This window comes from Paroedura picta, chromosome 3, assembly GCF_049243985.1.
Source record: "Paroedura picta isolate Pp20150507F chromosome 3, Ppicta_v3.0, whole genome shotgun sequence".
Taxonomy (NCBI): domain Eukaryota; kingdom Metazoa; phylum Chordata; class Lepidosauria; order Squamata; family Gekkonidae; genus Paroedura; species Paroedura picta.
The window spans coordinates 6,863,575-6,879,117 of record NC_135371.1 but is presented as its reverse complement, the minus strand read 5'-3'; the positions used below and the strand labels follow the sequence as shown (position 1 = coordinate 6,879,117).

Genomic DNA, 15,543 nt, shown 5'->3' with positions numbered 1-15,543 from the left:
GTCCATGGACTACAATTCCCAGAAGCCCCTGCCAGCAAATGCTGGCAGGGGCTCATGGGAATTGTAGTCCATGGACATCTGGAGGGCCGCAGTTTGACTACCCCTGATCTATACAAAGTTGAGCCAGAAAATGGGTTTTTCCATTACACTCAAACGACTATGCTTGCATTCGAAAGCTCACGCCGTGAATAAACCTTTGTTGGTCTTAAAGGCGCCACTGGACTCTGGTTTTATTAAATTACACCCCTGAGATTGCCCGGGGGGGGGGTTCTGGACCTGGGTGGGCAGCCCCCCCAGAGTGGAATAGGGCCCTCTGGGACTACCCCCTCCCAAGTCAAACACGGAAAAGGCTGAGGGCTGCAGGAAAAGTCACACTCCCCCGTTTTCTTTGCGACTGTCCTTGCAAGCCAATTGGCATTCTTGCCTCCCGGTTTCGCCCATGGGGCTTCTAGCGCCTCCCAGGTTCCCAAAGGGCGCTGTTGTCATTCCTTTCAGCCCATCCCATGGCCAGTCCCTCCCTCGGCCAGCCCTCCCTCCCTCCCGGGGCGATTTTCCTCTCCTGGGGGTGGCACCTTTCGCCCCTCTGCGCTGCAGACGCCAGATCTTCCCTGCCTGCCTGCGAAAAGCAGCCGAAGGACGGACCAGGCGGGCTTTCCCCGCTCTCTTCGGCGCCGGCAGCGAGTGGTTTGCAGGGCGGGACGCGCCCCGTCGCTGCTCGGGGAAACGAAACCGAAACCCGCTCGCCTCTTCTCCCCCTTCCGGAGGCGGCCATGGCGGCGGAGGGTCTTGTGGCGGAGCTCTGCGAGGAGGCCTCCTGCTCCGTCTGCCTCGACTTCTTCAGGGACCCGGTCACGATCCCCGACTGCGGCCACAACTTCTGCCGCGCCTGCCTGGACCGCTCCTGGGGGGAGCCGGGGGCGCAGCCGTCTTGCCCCCAATGCCGAGGAAGGGCGCAGCCGTCGAGCCTGCGCCCGAACCAGCATCTGGCCAACATGGTGGAAACGATCCAGAAGCTGCGCCCTTTGGAAGCGAAGGCGACGGAGGCGAAGGGGGCGGAAGGCCCAGGGGGCGTCTGCGAGAAGCACCGCGAGCCCCTGAAGTTCTTCTGCCGGGACGATGAAGCCCCCCTCTGCGTGGTCTGCAGCAGATCCCGGGAGCACCGAGGCCACCAGGTGACCCCCCTGGAGGAGGATGCCGCGGAGAAGAAGGTGAGGGGTCCCGGTGGGTCTTCAGGGGGGAATCGCTGTGCTTTCTCTGGAGGCGCAGTCTCGGGACCAAGGGGTCCTCCTCCTCCTCGCTGGAGTGCAAACAGTAATGGCCGAGATTAAGCCCATTTAACTTTAGGCACAGCAAACTGGGAATCGGTCAGTCTTCAGCCGCCCCCAGAGTTGGAGACGGGATCCCGGGGTAAGCGGATCCCTCCTTGGGTGTGATCCAGCCAGGCTCTTATTTTGTTCTGTTTCACCAGGGGTGGAGACTTTCCTTGCTCCTGGGATCTCTCTCATAATTTCCTTTTCGGATCAAAGCAGACGTGTTGCTGCTCGCGAGTATTGTGTTTTGGTTCCTTATCTGGCTTCAGGTTGGCTCCCCTTCAAATGTCACCTTCCCCTTCCAAGCCAGGCCACGCAGAGACTCCCCTTTGTAAGTAGCGGAAAGTGGTTGTTGAGGAGGTGCTCCTGATCCTGTGCCCCCAGCACCCCACAGACTGGATCGGCCAGCCCCCTGGGAAGCAGGGATGTAGCCCACCCATTAGAATGCTGTCACCTCTCCCATATTGAGATCTAGCAGCATGGCCAGTCCAGGAGATTTCGTTGCTGCGGGAAGATACCCAAAGCAGGGGTCCCCAAACTGTTTAAGCCTGTGGGCACCATTGGGATTTGGACACTGTGTGGTGGGTGCAGCTACAAAATGGCTGCCACAGGAGTTGGCACCTTCTCTACAGTCGCAGTGAAGACGCCTTTTTGCTGTGGGTGGGGCTGCTGCCAACGCAGTATTTTTCAAAATCTGCCCAGATGCTCAGGAACCCTCCAGGACAAAAGCCCCGCCCACTTCCTCAAAAGTCTTGGGGGGCCCTGCAGCACCTCATTGGAGACCCATAATGCAGAAGATATGGCTCCCATCTCCCCAGAATGCCTGGTGGCAGCCATTTTGGGTTTGGCTCCGCCTCCTGCAGCAGCCATTTTGGGATGGCACTCACTGCCCTCTTGGAATTGCAAAGTGGCTTAAAAAGGGAGGGGAAGTAACTTCCACTGAAAACAACGTAGGTCCCTGGGCCAGGGTGTTTCAGCACCCTTTGTTATTGGCTTCCTCCTCCTTTGTCTGCAGCAATCCTGGATGCCACTTGAGGTTCCTGGAGGAGTGGGGAGCCCCCAGCTGAGGATTTGGGGTGCTTTTGGCAATTGTGATCGATGAGCTGATGCAGGGAGTGGGTGGTTTAATGCAAACCAGGGCCATGTGAATCCACTGGCTTTCAAAGGAAATTGAGGCACTGAGAATAACCTCGCTTATGTCTCGATTTCGAATACGGTATTTTTGTTCTGCATAACGCACTGATTATATACAATATTGACAAAGATCGATATCGAAAGAGTTCAGGAATATGGGGATTGAATTAAACAAACATCCTTTTGTTGGCATCAGACGATGGCGGCAGCTGGACGGGAAAGTGTTTGCAAGAAGCACCGGGAGCCGCTGAAACTCTTCTGCAGGGACCACGAAGCCCCGCTCTGCGTGGTCTGTGAGCAGTCCCAGGAGCATAAATACCACGAAATCGTTCCTGCGGAGGAGGCTTCCCAAGAGTACAAGGTAGGGAATCTGCAAGGAGGATGAGGGTGAGTAAGATTTGAAGATCCTCTCTCAGCTCACTTTTGGGTGTTGCACAACAGGTTTTGTAGAGCATCTCTTGGGCTTTGCGCAACAACAGCTGTCTTTGCTGCCCGTCTCCTGGTTTGCGCATTGCCCAGGCCTCTTTCTGCTAAGGGGGCGAGGCTAGGAGGCCAGGGCACTCCTCAAGACTGGCCAGCCCATTGGCCCACCAAGCCACCAGGGGGCAGCAGCGTTTTGATAGGAGGCTTTAATTTTTCCTGCCCCTACATACTCTTCTTCCATTATTAAAAGAATAACTTATTATCTACAGCTGTGGGGGTGGTATGGGTCACCAGACAGCCTGTACTTGTGTCTAGTTTGGCCTTCGATGACAATTTTGCTGTATATGTTTTATAGTAAACTTTGAAAAGAAACAAACCTGAATGTTGGGACCCCCCCCTCCTCTTTCCCTCCCCCCAGGATCAGTTCTCCACTTGTTTGGCGATTCTGGAGAAGGAGAAGGAGAAAATCTTGGAGCACAAAGCCGGCCTAGTGAAAGAGAGCCAAGACTTGCTCGTAAGTTCCGCTATTCCGGGGAAGCAAATAGTCACTGCAAACTTAAGAGTATCAAATGTAGAAAATTCACATGAAAGGGCACCTTCCTGCAATTGGGGATGGCTGGGTTTCCCACAGGAGAGTTAGTGAGGGACTCTTTAAAATAACATTTTGCGAACATCAAGATGAGCACCTTTCCTCTCAGATCTCTACAATGAAAAGGTTGGTTGGCCATGTGGAGGTCCATGTTGAGGTAATCATCATTTCCGTGTGTTTGTGTGTGTAGAATAGAGAAGCTCTATCAGCTCTTCCTATCTCGAGCTGCAGCACATGTTTGAGTTTTGTTAAGTAAAATTTCTCTCCAAGAAAGAAACTCAAGAATAATTCATGTGAACTTTGGATGGGTTCTTCTGAAACTTTCTCTTTCCCAACCAAATGTTGATGCAGTTTCTCGGAAAGGTAAGAGTGCCCTTCCGGCAGGGGCTCAGGAACTTCTTCCCACTGTCCTCAGGGACTTCTTCCCACTGCAAACAGGGGCTGTGTTCTTCTTTCTCCATCTCAGAATCAAACCAAAAGAGAGTGGCAGAAGACAGTGACCAAATTCAAGCAACTTCACACATTTCTGGACAAGCAAGAGAAGCTCCTGCTGGCTCAGATGGAAGAGGTAGAGATGGAGGTAGCGGAGGAAAGGGACCAGCACCTGGCTGATCTCTCTGAAGAGCTCTCGGCTCTGGAAAGCCTCATCTGGGAGATGGAGGAGAGGTGTAAGCAACCAGCCGGAGATCTCCTGCAGGTGAGGGGGTGGCGGGAACAGCCCAGGCTCCATTTGGGGAGGAGCCCAGCTCCGAATCCTCTGTGCCTCCTTCACTTGTGCAGAAAGCGAAGAAGCCCCACTTCTGCTGCTAGCGACTTTTCATCTCTGCACATGGGCAGATTTTCCCTCGTCCCCTTTACATCTCCAGCCAGGGGCAGACTGGAGAATCCCAGGGGGCAGAACTCCACCCCCTGGAAATGCATCTGCCTCCCGCAGCCCTCTTCCCCTCCCGGATAGACTGAGGCTGCTTGGCTTCCATTTCCAAAGGAAAAGTCTTTGTGTCTCAACCAAGAGTCTGGAGAACCCAGTCAAGCCAGGTGCACAGGGAGCTCTTTCAAATTTGTCTGCTGATATTGGCCTCCCAGAGATTCACTCCCACTTTATGATAAGGTGACCAGGTTGTCCCACTTTTGGAGGGACATCTGGGGGTACCTGGCGAATTGTACTTAGGTTGCAAGTAAAAATATATATTACAATACTGTTTTTGCGTTCCATGTGTTCGATTAAATTTTTGTTGTTCCATATAGACCAAATTTTAAATCAAGAACCCCCCCCCCCTCCGCTTTACCAATGTTAATATCTGGTCACCTTACTTTAAGAGCCTCTTGTGGCGCAGAGTGGTAAGGCAGCTGTCTGAAAGCTTTGCCCATGAGGCTGGGAGTTCGATCCCAGCAGCCGGCTCAAGGTTGACTCAGCCTTCCATCCTTCCGAGGTCGGTAAAATGAGTACCCAGCTTGCTGCTGGGGGGTAAACGGTCATGACTGGGGAAGGCACTGGCAAACCACCCCGTATTGAGTCTGCCATGAAAACACTAGAGGGCGTCACCCCAAGGGTCAGACATGACTTGGTGCTTGCACAGGGGATACCTTTACCTTTACACCTTACTTTATGAAGATCTACCCCAGCCGTTGAGTGGAATCAGCTAGCTGGGTGCAAGGGGAAGGCCCGGGTGTGAAATCTTCTAGAGGCTGAGCTGTCTTCCAGGGATGGCCTTTTAGCAAGCACTGGGTTCATTCGTTCTCTCTCTCTCTCTCTCTCTTTTTTTTTTATTTCTTTAGGATGCCAGGAGCATTTTGCAGAGGTAAGTGGATCTTTAACATTAGGCTTCTTCATTGAACCAGAGGCTTAATGTTCAACCAGCAATCTCACTCCCCTTTGGAGTAACAGTCACAAGGACCAGAAAAAAAAGTGCATGTCCTCTCGGGCCTGTATGACATGTGGTGGTTCAAACCTTATTTTGGGATGTAGAAGAAGAAGAGCTGGTTCTTAAGTGCCGCTTTTCTCGACCCGAAGGAGTCTCAAAGTGCCTTCCCTTTCCTCTCCCCGCAACAGACCCCCTGTGAGGTGGGTGAGGCTGAGAGAGCCCTGATATCACTGCTCGGTCAGAACAGCTTTCTTAGTGCTGTGGGGAGCTCAAGGCCACCCAGCTGGCTGCATGTGGGGGAGTGTGGAATAAAACCCAGTCTCCTTTTTGTGAATTAACTTACTGCTCCATGCCTCATAGCAAAGCAGTCTTCCCTGATTGGCTACGGTGTCAGTTCAAAGACTTCCAGGTTCCCAGTTGCAAGCCTTCCGTTAAAGTGACTGTGCTCCAGAAGCCCTAACTTCTCTCAGCAGCCTCTTGGATTTATCCCCCCTCCCCATTCACGAAAAGAAAGAGACTCCTGCTGCGCTTGGCTCCCCTACCCGCTCTGAGCTTTCCTAATCGAGTGCAGAACACTTCTCTGTTTCAATGGGGAGAGGGGGAGTTCAAATTGACCACTCCACCAAACTGGCTCCCACACCAACTCTCTTCAACATTGTTGGTTGAATGAATTCACAAATAAGGAATAAGTCACCAACTTCGGCCTCCTTACCAGGGTTCATGTCCTTTCCCTGGACATTCACAAGACAGATGGAACCAGGGGATGTGGGGCTGCTGTTCTTCGGGCCCAATGAAAAGTTTCCTGTAATAAGGAGCTTGGCCAGGGCTCCGGAGTGCAACTCAGCAGCTGCTGGGAGCGGCTGTTACAGCAGGCTCCGTTTGGGCCTCAGATGCCGCTGAGGGGACAGAAGGGCTCCTGCCTCCCTTTCCCCTGGTAATTTTTCATTCGAAGACCCTGCTGGGGCAAGGCGTATCTCCATTTTTAGGGTGCTGTACGCACAAAATACGCAGAGTGACGCAGAGTGGTAAGGCAGCAGACATGCAGTCCAAAAGCTCTGCCCATGAGGCTGGGAGTTCGATCCCAGCAGCCGGCTCAAGGTCGACTCAGCCTCCCATCCTTCCGAGGTCGGTGAAATGAGTACTCAGCTTGCTGGGGGGTAAACGGTAATGACTGGGGAAGGCACTGGCAAACCACCCCGTATTGAGTCTGCCATGAAAACGCTGGAGGGCGTCACCCCAAGGGTCAGACATGACCCGGTGCTTGCACAGGGGAGACCTTTACCTTTATGCACAAAATACTCCATGAGGCAGTATCAATGGGCAAATAAGCTCACCAGGGCTGTTTCCGTGTGTGAAACCAACTGGTGGGGGTGGGGAAAGGCCCTCTCCCACTGGGGCAAGGGGCTGTGTTTTATTTCGTGGTGGCCATTCCCTGCAGCTCCTGTGAGGAAGCCAAGCCCAGTTCTTAACAAAGTGGGAGCTTCAATGATTCCCCTCTTTCTGTGTCTGGGTTTCCAGGCTTTCTGGCAGTTCCTGCCTCTGCTGCTTTGATCCTCCGGGGGTTGGGATTGTGAATGGGATGGACGGCACCTTAACGGGGTTTTCTCCAGGTACGAAGAAAAGGAGTCCTTCAGGAATCCAGCGGCTTTTCCTCCTGCACCAAGGTGGCGCATCTTGGACTTCTTGGATTTGAATCCCCTTTTGGAGGGCATCAAGAAGCAAGTCACAGGTACTGACGAGACACAGCAGGAGTGTCAGACTGGACTTTGGGGTGGGCCAGATGTAGAATCCTAGAGTTGGAAGGGGCCAGACAGGCCATCTAGTCCAACCCCCTGCTCAATGTAGGATCAGCCTCAAGCATCCAGGAGAGGGGTCTGTCCAGCTTCTGATTGAAGACAGCCAGCGAGGGGGAGCTCCCCACCTCCTTAGGCAGTCAATTCCACTGCTGAACCTACTCTAAAAGTGAATTATATCTAGCTGGTTTTGTTCCACATGTAGTTTAAACCCATTACTGCAGGTCCTCTCCTCTGCTGCAGACAGGAATCACTCCCTGCCCTCCTCCAAGTGACCACCTTTCAGATAAAATCTGCATCCAGTAGCACCTTTCAAGACCAACAAAGATTTATTCAAGGTGGGAGCTTTCGAATTTAGACACTCTTCCTCAGACTAGTGCTTGCACTCGAAAGCTCACGCCTTGAATAAATCTTTGTTGGTCTCAAAGGTGCTGCTGGTCTCTGATTTTATTGTGCTACTTCAGATCAACATGGCTACTCATTTGAATCTAACCCAGGGGCAGTCAAACTGCGGCCCTCCAGATGTCCGTGGACTACAATTCCCAGGAGCCCCTGCCAGCGAATGCATTCGCTGGCAGGGGCTCCTGGGAATTGTAGTCCACGGATATCTGGAGGGCCGCAGTTTGACTACCCCTGATCTAACCTTTCAGATACTTCAAGAGAGCCATCCTGTCCCCTCTCCACCTGTTCTCCTCTGGACTGAGCATTCCCCAAGGCCCCTCAGCCTTTCCTCACAGGACTTGATTGCAAGGCCCTAGATCATCCTCGTTGCTCTCGTCTGAGTCCTTTCCATTTTGTCCACATCCTTTTTGAAGTGAGGCCTCTAGAAGGACTCCAGGTGGGGTCTGACCAATGTGGGACTATGACGTCTTGTGCTTTTGATGTGATGCCTCTTTTGATACCGCTCAAGACTGCATGTGCCTTCTTTACTGTCTGTTCATAGTGCTGTCTTAAGCAGTTACTCCCAAACCCTTTGAAATCAGTGATTTTAGATGGGTGTAACTCTGCTTAGGAGAGCAGTGAGGAGCCTGTTTAGCTGGATTGGTCCCTTCAGCTGCTGTCCTTAGCAAACATTCTATGAAGCGGACCTCAAGTAGCTCAAAGTAACTTGTGAAAACAAATTTGTATATTTGCACTGGAATAATTTTTTCCTCAAAAGTAGCACCTACTAAACCTTTTAGCTATAACTCAGAAGAATTACTTGCCTAGGTGCCGTCAAGCCACAAGTGACTTGGAAGAAGAAGAGTTGGTTCTTAATTGCCACTTTTCTCTACCCGAAGGAGTCTCAGCAGCTTACAGTCGCCTTCCCCTTCCTCTCCCCACAACAGACACCCTGTGGGGTGGGTGAGGCTGAGAGAGCCCTGAGATTACTGAAGAAGAAGAAGAGGAGTTGGTTCTTATATGCCCCTTTTCTCTAGCAGGGGACTCAAAGTGGCTTCCAATCACCTTTCCTTACCTCTCCCCACAACAGACACCCTGTGGGGTGGGTGAGGCTGAGAGAGCGCTGATATCACTGCTCGGTCAGAACAGTTTTATCAGTGCCGTGGCGAGCCCAAGGTCACCCAGCTGGCTGCATGTGGGGGAGTGCAGAATCAAACCCGGCTCGCCAGGTTCCAAAGTCTGCATTCCTAACCGCTACACCAAGCTGATTTGCGGTGTCTGCAGCCAGAGGTTACCTAGACTAGTGAGAAACAGATGGTTTGCCATTTAGAGTCCTCTTTGGTGTCGCGTCCAAGTTCTGGCCTAGCTTAGTTTCTGAGATCTGACAGGATTTGGCCTGTCCTGCTATTAACTGATTTTTTTTTTGTCCCATAATATAATTTATGATGATAAGCACACAGGTCTTCTACTGACTTTCTGTCCCTTTGCTTCCTCAGACATTCTGGATTCTGGACTTCACATGCAGAAAGGTACATTTTTCTTCATACATTAATTCATTATTTCCAAACTAAAAGCTGTCCCCTTACAAATGGCTGTTCTGCTTGGTGTTCTCAGACAGAACACTCCTTCCTGCCATAGCCAGTTCCTTCTTGCTCTGCAAGGATGGAAGAGAAGGCGAACTTTGAGGGGATGAAATGACCCTTTTCACCCACCTGTCGCCATGTTGAAATGACAGGAGAACAGTTGCTGGCGAAGAGCCCTTGAGGGCCCTTCAGAACCCTCCCGAGGGGCCCAGAGGAAGTGGGGCAGCTGCTTTCTCTAAGAGGGTTTCCCTGCCTGTTTTCCGGGTTCCTCTCAGCTTCAGGGTGCTCTGAATTCCTTATTGAAATCCCACGTTTTTAAAGAAAGCCAAATTAGTGGAATAGCAATACACAGAGGCAGAAATCCAGCCAGCCGTGGCACTTTCTTCCAGTTGTTCATGAACAATGTGTGTGTCATGGTGGGGAGGAGAATAAAGGCCAAGGATATTTCCATTGGTTCTAGCTTGGTCCTGGTAATAGATGCCTTATGGCTCTGGGGGAGTTTCCAGTTCACTGGTGCCACTGTTGAAACTGTGGCCTCGCTTTGGAATGGTGGCATGAGTAGGGCTATCAATGTGACCACTCCCAAATATCCTCGGTTGACCCTGCAGCACCCGTAAAGCACCCTGATATATCAGGGAGCTTCATGCAGTGAAACAAGAGGGCCGAGAGCCAAGCTCAAGTGTTGTAAATCCCAATGTGAATCCGACCGAATGCTGGTTGGAGTACATTATCATCATCCCTACTATGTTGTGACGGCAAAGCAGGCTTCCTTCTCCTCCACTGCATCCTCAAATGGCCGTCCAGCGGAGCTGTTCCAGACGGTTAAAGGGCTGCTGTCATCAAGTCATGACGATATATCCATGCCACCTTCGGAAGCCTGCTGTGACAAATTTGCAAAGTGCTTTTGGGGGGAAAGGTTGCTTAGATTTGCATGGACTGGTCCTCTCAGAGGCACACGTGGTGGTGACACACAGGAGGGTCTTTCATGTGATGGCCCCCAGATTTTGGAACAGACTTGCTCTGGCGATTCACCAGGTGCCCACCTTTATATATTGCTAGTGGAAAAGCTAGCAATATATTTTTTTATTTTCCGGGGCTCCAAGATCACTGCAGATGGAGACTGCAGCAAAGAAATTAAAAGACGCTTGCTCCTGGGGAGGAAAGCTATGGCAAATCTAGACAGCATCCTAAAAAGCAGAGACATCACCCTGCCAACAAAAGTGCATTTAGTCAAGGCTATGGTCTTCCCAGTTGCAATGTATGGCTGCGAAAGTTGGACCATAAGGAAGGCCGAGCGTCAAAGAATTGAGGCTTTTGAACTCTGGTGCTGGAGAAGACTCTTGCGAGTCCCTTGGACTGCAAGGCGAACAAACCTGTCAGTCCTAGAGGAGATCAGCCCTGACTGCTCCTTAGAAGGCCAGATCCTGAAGATGAAACTCAAATCCTTTGGCCACCTCATGAGAAGGAAGGACTCCCTGGAGAAGAGCCTAATGCTGGGAGCGATCGAGGGCAAAAGAGAAGGGGACGACAGAGAACGAGGTGGCTGGATGGAGTCACTGAAGCAGTAGGTGCAAACTTAAATGGACTCCAGGGAATGGTGGAGGACAGGAAGGCCTGGAGGATCATTGTCCATGGGGTCGCGATGGGTCGGACACGACTTCGCACATAACAACAACAGTGGAAAAGCAGGCTATAAAAGCGACCTAGCGGCCTGTGCTTCTCCCTCTCCACTCTCCGGGCAGGAGGCTGGGCAGAGTGGCAGGGCTGTGCAGAGGGTGTGTGTTGGCATCCGAGCCCTGCCGGCAGGGAGGATTCAGGCAAGGTTGGCAGGGTCTCCATGGAAGAGGTTGTCAGCCTTCCCTGAGCTTGACAGTAGTGTGAAGGATGGCTAGAGCCGCTGGGCCTCATCGGAGGATGGGGGCAGCCAGAGAGCTGGGAAAGAGTGTGCCGGGCCCCTGATCGCCCTCAGTAGGAGAGTTGGATTGGATAATTCAGATCAGACCAATACATTTCTTTGGGCATCAAATAAAGAATTTTCATTCTACTTTCCTCTGTCTTGCCTTTGCCCTGGCCCTGGAAGAGCCTGGGGCCTGTTATTAGGGTCTCATCTGACTGAGGCACACCTCTGGTTGGGGGTGGGTCTTCCTGACCAGAGGTCTTTCCTTAGCGGGCTGGATCCTTGTTGGCTTTGATCCACTTTTTGGATCTTGAACCATTGCACGTAAATGTGCTTAGTCTTTGGGCTATGTTATTTTTGTTCTCACTGTTCATTGCTCTGTTATTGATTATGAAAAAATAAAATAAGAGGGGCAGGACCCAGTGAAGGACCAGACACAGGGCAAATAAAGAGGCACTGGGATACCAGTGTATGGCGAATCAGATATACAGAGTACATTTTTACGGCGTCTCCAAACTTCCATTGTTCTTTATTCTTTTATATTCAACAAATCCCAACGCGTTTCGCTCCTTAGCTTTTTCAAGGGACTTCAATATCAGTGTTTTCAAAACCAAAGTAAGATTGTTTTAACAATTGCTACTCGTAGCAGAACGCCTTAAGCTACGAGGAGCAATGGTTAAAACAATCTTACTCATTGGTAAGAGATAATTTCTCAATATTGAAGTTGGCTTTGAAAACATTGAAACTGAAATAAATCTTGTGTAGTTCTTGAATTCAGGAGGCTTCAGGCTGAATCCAGGGTTTTAGCTGCCATTGCTACAGTTACCAGAGTAATTGTTTTGTTAAAAGCCCCTTTAAAGTGTCCTACCTTGCAAGGGTGAATTCTGTTCCAGGACAGGCTGAGACTTTTTCCTTTGGTCTCTGGCTGTCTGGGTAGTGTCGGGGCTGGTGGCAGCTTCGTCCTGAGGTAGAGGGGGACTCACTGACCTTTTGGATGTTTGTCTTGCTTGAACGGCCCCCTTCCAGGGGATCCTGGTTGAGATCTATTGACAGGTACGACCTTTAAAAGGAGAGAAGGGTGGAAAGTACGTTCTTCAGTCCCTGGTGCAAAGGTGTGATCTCCCTTGCATCTTCTGAGACAGGCAAGCAGCCCATATACCCTGGGCAACTGTGTTCAGACAATCTCCTCTCTCTTTTGTTCTTCCACTGAAACCCAAAACCCATCCCAAGTCCATCCGAGGCTGTCCCAAATCGTCACTCAAGAAGCACAGCTGCCCGGCAAGCTAAAAGCTCATTTTTTCCTGTCAGTGAGTTAAAGCTGCCTGTTTTGAGATGTACCTCGGATCTGGACCGAGAGCCAGTTGACACACTCACCCTGTTTTGTGCCTCTGCTAATTTCCATGTCGTTGTTTTTTTGTATTTGTGGAAATGGACCCTCATGTTTGATTTCTAACCAAAGGAACCTGTGACTGAAATACTCAACATTCTTTCCCCCCTAATCAATATTCTCTGCTCAGGTTGGGATTATTGGGGGTGGGGGGGGGGGGCGGAACAGTGTGTATTTATTGTGCACTTTGTCTGCCTTCTTTTAAAGTTAACAAGAAGACTACTCTGCTTTTTAATAGGGTGGGAGAAGGCAGGAGGGGGAGAGAGTGGGGGGAGCAGGCCGGGACTGGCAGGAGAAGGAAGTTGAACAGGCCAGAGGACAAAACCCTCCCTGCTTCTCTCCTCTTCTCCCCCAACAGCCAATGTGACTCTGGATCCAGACACAGCCCATCAGAAACTCATCCTGTCTGCAGATCAGAAAAGTGTGAGAAGGGGAATGGAAGCTCAGTCTCTGCCCAACAATCCCGAGAGATTTGCCAAGTGCAATGCTGTGCTGGGCCGTGAGGGGTTCAGGGCAGGCCGCCATTTCTGGGAGGTCCTTGTGGGGAGTGAGGGAGATTGGTTGGTGGGGGTGGCCAGGAAGTCTGTGAAGAGGAAGGGAAACATCGCTTTTTGTCCTGAGGACGGGATCTGGACTGTGGGGAAGTGGGGGGGCGGCTACAAGGCTTATGTGAAAGGCCATCTCTCTCCCTTGACCCTGAGGGGGGAGCTGAAGAGGGTCCGCGCGTGCCTGAACTACGATGGGGGTCGAGTGGCCTTTTTCGACGCTGACAGAGGAGACCTTCTCCACGAGTTCTCTGGAGCCTCCTTCTCTGGGGAAACACTCCTGCCCTTCTTTTATGTGTATGGAAATGGCCACCTCAAAATCTCTTCTTAAGACCGTTCCTTCATATAGGAACCTTGAATAAGAAAACATTATTTTTCGCACACACCCCGTTTTTGAGTCATCCTGTCGAGGCTTCTCCAGACCACCACGACTGGAGTAAAAAGGAGTCATTTCCCCCTCCCGTTCCCTGACATTGCCTTTTTTCTTCATAGCTTTTTTCTGAAAGAAAGAAAAAAAAAACCCACATAACAAATTGTCATCATTCCGCGGGGCCCGCAAGACGGAGCTCTCCCGCCAGGCTTTTGGTTGGGGCCGGGCAGCAAGAAGATCCAGCTCCCCTCACAAATGTGACGGTTGCGTCTGTCATCTGCCCCCTCCCTTTCCCTTCTTAGGGGGTGTGGAATTGGGTTAGCTATCTTGAATTTTGCCGCCATTCTTGTCGTAACTTTTGTATTAATTGTATTGTGTTTTATTGTGCTTTGATTGTTTTAGGGGAATTGGCTTTTGGGTGACCCGCCTCGAGCCTCCGGGGGGAGGCGGGGTATGAATTAAATAATAATAATAATAATAATAATAACAATAAGAAAAATAAAAAGAACAAGAACAAGGCAAGCTCTTAACAGAGACCCTCTTCCCCAGATTTCCTGCAGCCTCTTTTCCTTTCAAGCACGGGAGGAGCCCTGCGTGGTTAAATTGGTTTTCTGGCCTTTCTCTTTTCTTGGCTGTGCTGGGTTCTGTTTGTTAGGTTCTGCCTATGCTTATCCTACCCTTTCTGAAGGTCACTGAATACCCCGTGCCTGTTAAGGTTGCAGTGTTCATAGCACTCGGCTTTCAATTCGACCGGGGATTGTATAGATATTGTGCTTATGATAAAATCACATTATACTGAAAACTGGGCTTTCTTGAATGTTTTTTTTGGGGGGGGGGTGGAGGGGGGCAGGGGAATTTCCTAACTACCAGACAAGGGTCCCTGCACCAATTGACTTGAGCCATCCCCAGCTGTGTAGACCAGGGGTAGTCAAACTGCGGCCCTCCAGATGTCCATGGACTACAATTCCCAGAAGCCCCTGCCAGCAAATGCTGGCAGGGGCTTCTGGGAATTGTAGTCCATGGACATCTGGAGGGCCGCAGTTTGACTACCCCTGGTCTAGACGGACGGAATACTCTCAGAAGGGGGTTTGTGTAGCCAGGATTCTTCCGCTCGGCTACACTTGGCTTCACAGCTTATTCTCTTGAAATCATTAGAAGAAGAAGAGTTGGTTCTTATATGCCGCTTTTCCCTACCCGAAGGAGGCTCAAAGCGGCTTACAGTCGCCTTCCCATTCCTCCCCCCACAACAGACACCCTGTGGGGTGGGTGAGGCTGAGAGAGCCCTGATATCACTGCTCGGTCAGAACAGCTTTATCAGTGCCGTGGCGAGCCCAAGGCCACCCAGCTGGCTGCATGTGGGGGAGCGCAGAATCGAACCCGGCATGCCACATTAAAAGTCCGCACTCCTAACCACTACACCAAGCTGGAGCCTTTCTATCCATGCAGCCATCTCCCTCTCCTTTCGCTGTGTTTCCAGGCTACTGGGTTCTCCTCTTTTCTCCTCACGAGGGCTCTGCGGGGGATGTTAGGCCAAGAGCTAGTGAGTATCACTGCTGAGCAGGAATTTGAACTCTGGCTTCGCCCGTTCCCATCTACCACAGTGTACACTACAACATACTGGCCTTTAAGGTATACGTACGTACTCCTGCACGTGCTAAAAATCAGGAGAATCTGCTGATCACAAACGGGACCCATCAGGTGGGTCCTCATGAGTTGCCCGTTCCACCTGCCTGAATCACCCATTAATGGCTGATTTCTAACCAAAGGAACCTGTGACTGAAATACTCAACATTCTTTCCCCCCTAATTAATATTCTCTGCTCAGGTTGGGATTATTGGGGGTGGGGGGGGCGGAACAGTGTGTATTTATTGTGCACTTTGTCTGCCTTCTTTTAAAGTTAACAAGAAGACTACTCTGCTTTTTAATAGGGTGGGAGAAGGCAGGAGGGGGAGAGAGTGGGGGGAGCAGGCCGGGACTGGCAGGAGAAGGAAGTTGAACAGGCCAGAGGACAAACCCTCCCTACTTCTCTCCTCTTCTCCCCCAACAGCAAATGTGACTCTGGATCCAGACACAGCCCATCTGAAACTCATCCTGTCTGCAGATCAGAAAAGTGTGAGAAGGGGAATGGAAGCTCAGTCTCTATACTGAAAACTGGGCTTTCTTGAATGTTTTTTTTTTTGGGGGGGGGGGTGGAGGGGGGCAGGGGAATTTCCTAACTACCAGACAAGGGTCCCTGCACCAATTGACTTGAGCCATCCCCAGCTGTCTA

At 51.1% G+C, this 15,543-nt stretch overlaps 1 protein-coding gene across 2 annotated transcripts; it reads left to right on the top strand.

The window, feature by feature from the left end:
• The first annotated feature begins 32 nt into the window (after positions 1-32).
• LOC143834272 (E3 ubiquitin-protein ligase TRIM7-like) lies at positions 33-14,076 on the top strand. 2 transcript variants are annotated; one of them, XM_077330947.1, is made up of 9 exons: positions 33-1,208; positions 2,641-2,805; positions 3,286-3,381; positions 3,923-4,153; positions 5,233-5,255; positions 6,929-7,047; positions 8,989-9,021; positions 12,718-13,282; positions 13,316-14,076. In XM_077330947.1, the coding sequence occupies exons 1-8, from the start codon at positions 504-506 to the stop codon at positions 13,233-13,235; spliced, it is 1,890 nt and encodes a 629-aa protein (XP_077187062.1). In that variant the 5' UTR covers positions 33-503; the 3' UTR covers positions 13,236-13,282; positions 13,316-14,076. The 2 variants fall into 2 exon arrangements, with proteins under 2 accessions (XP_077187062.1, XP_077187061.1); XM_077330946.1 differs by having other exon boundaries at positions 34-1,208; positions 12,718-14,076.
• Positions 14,077-15,543: the final 1,467 nt, after the last annotated feature.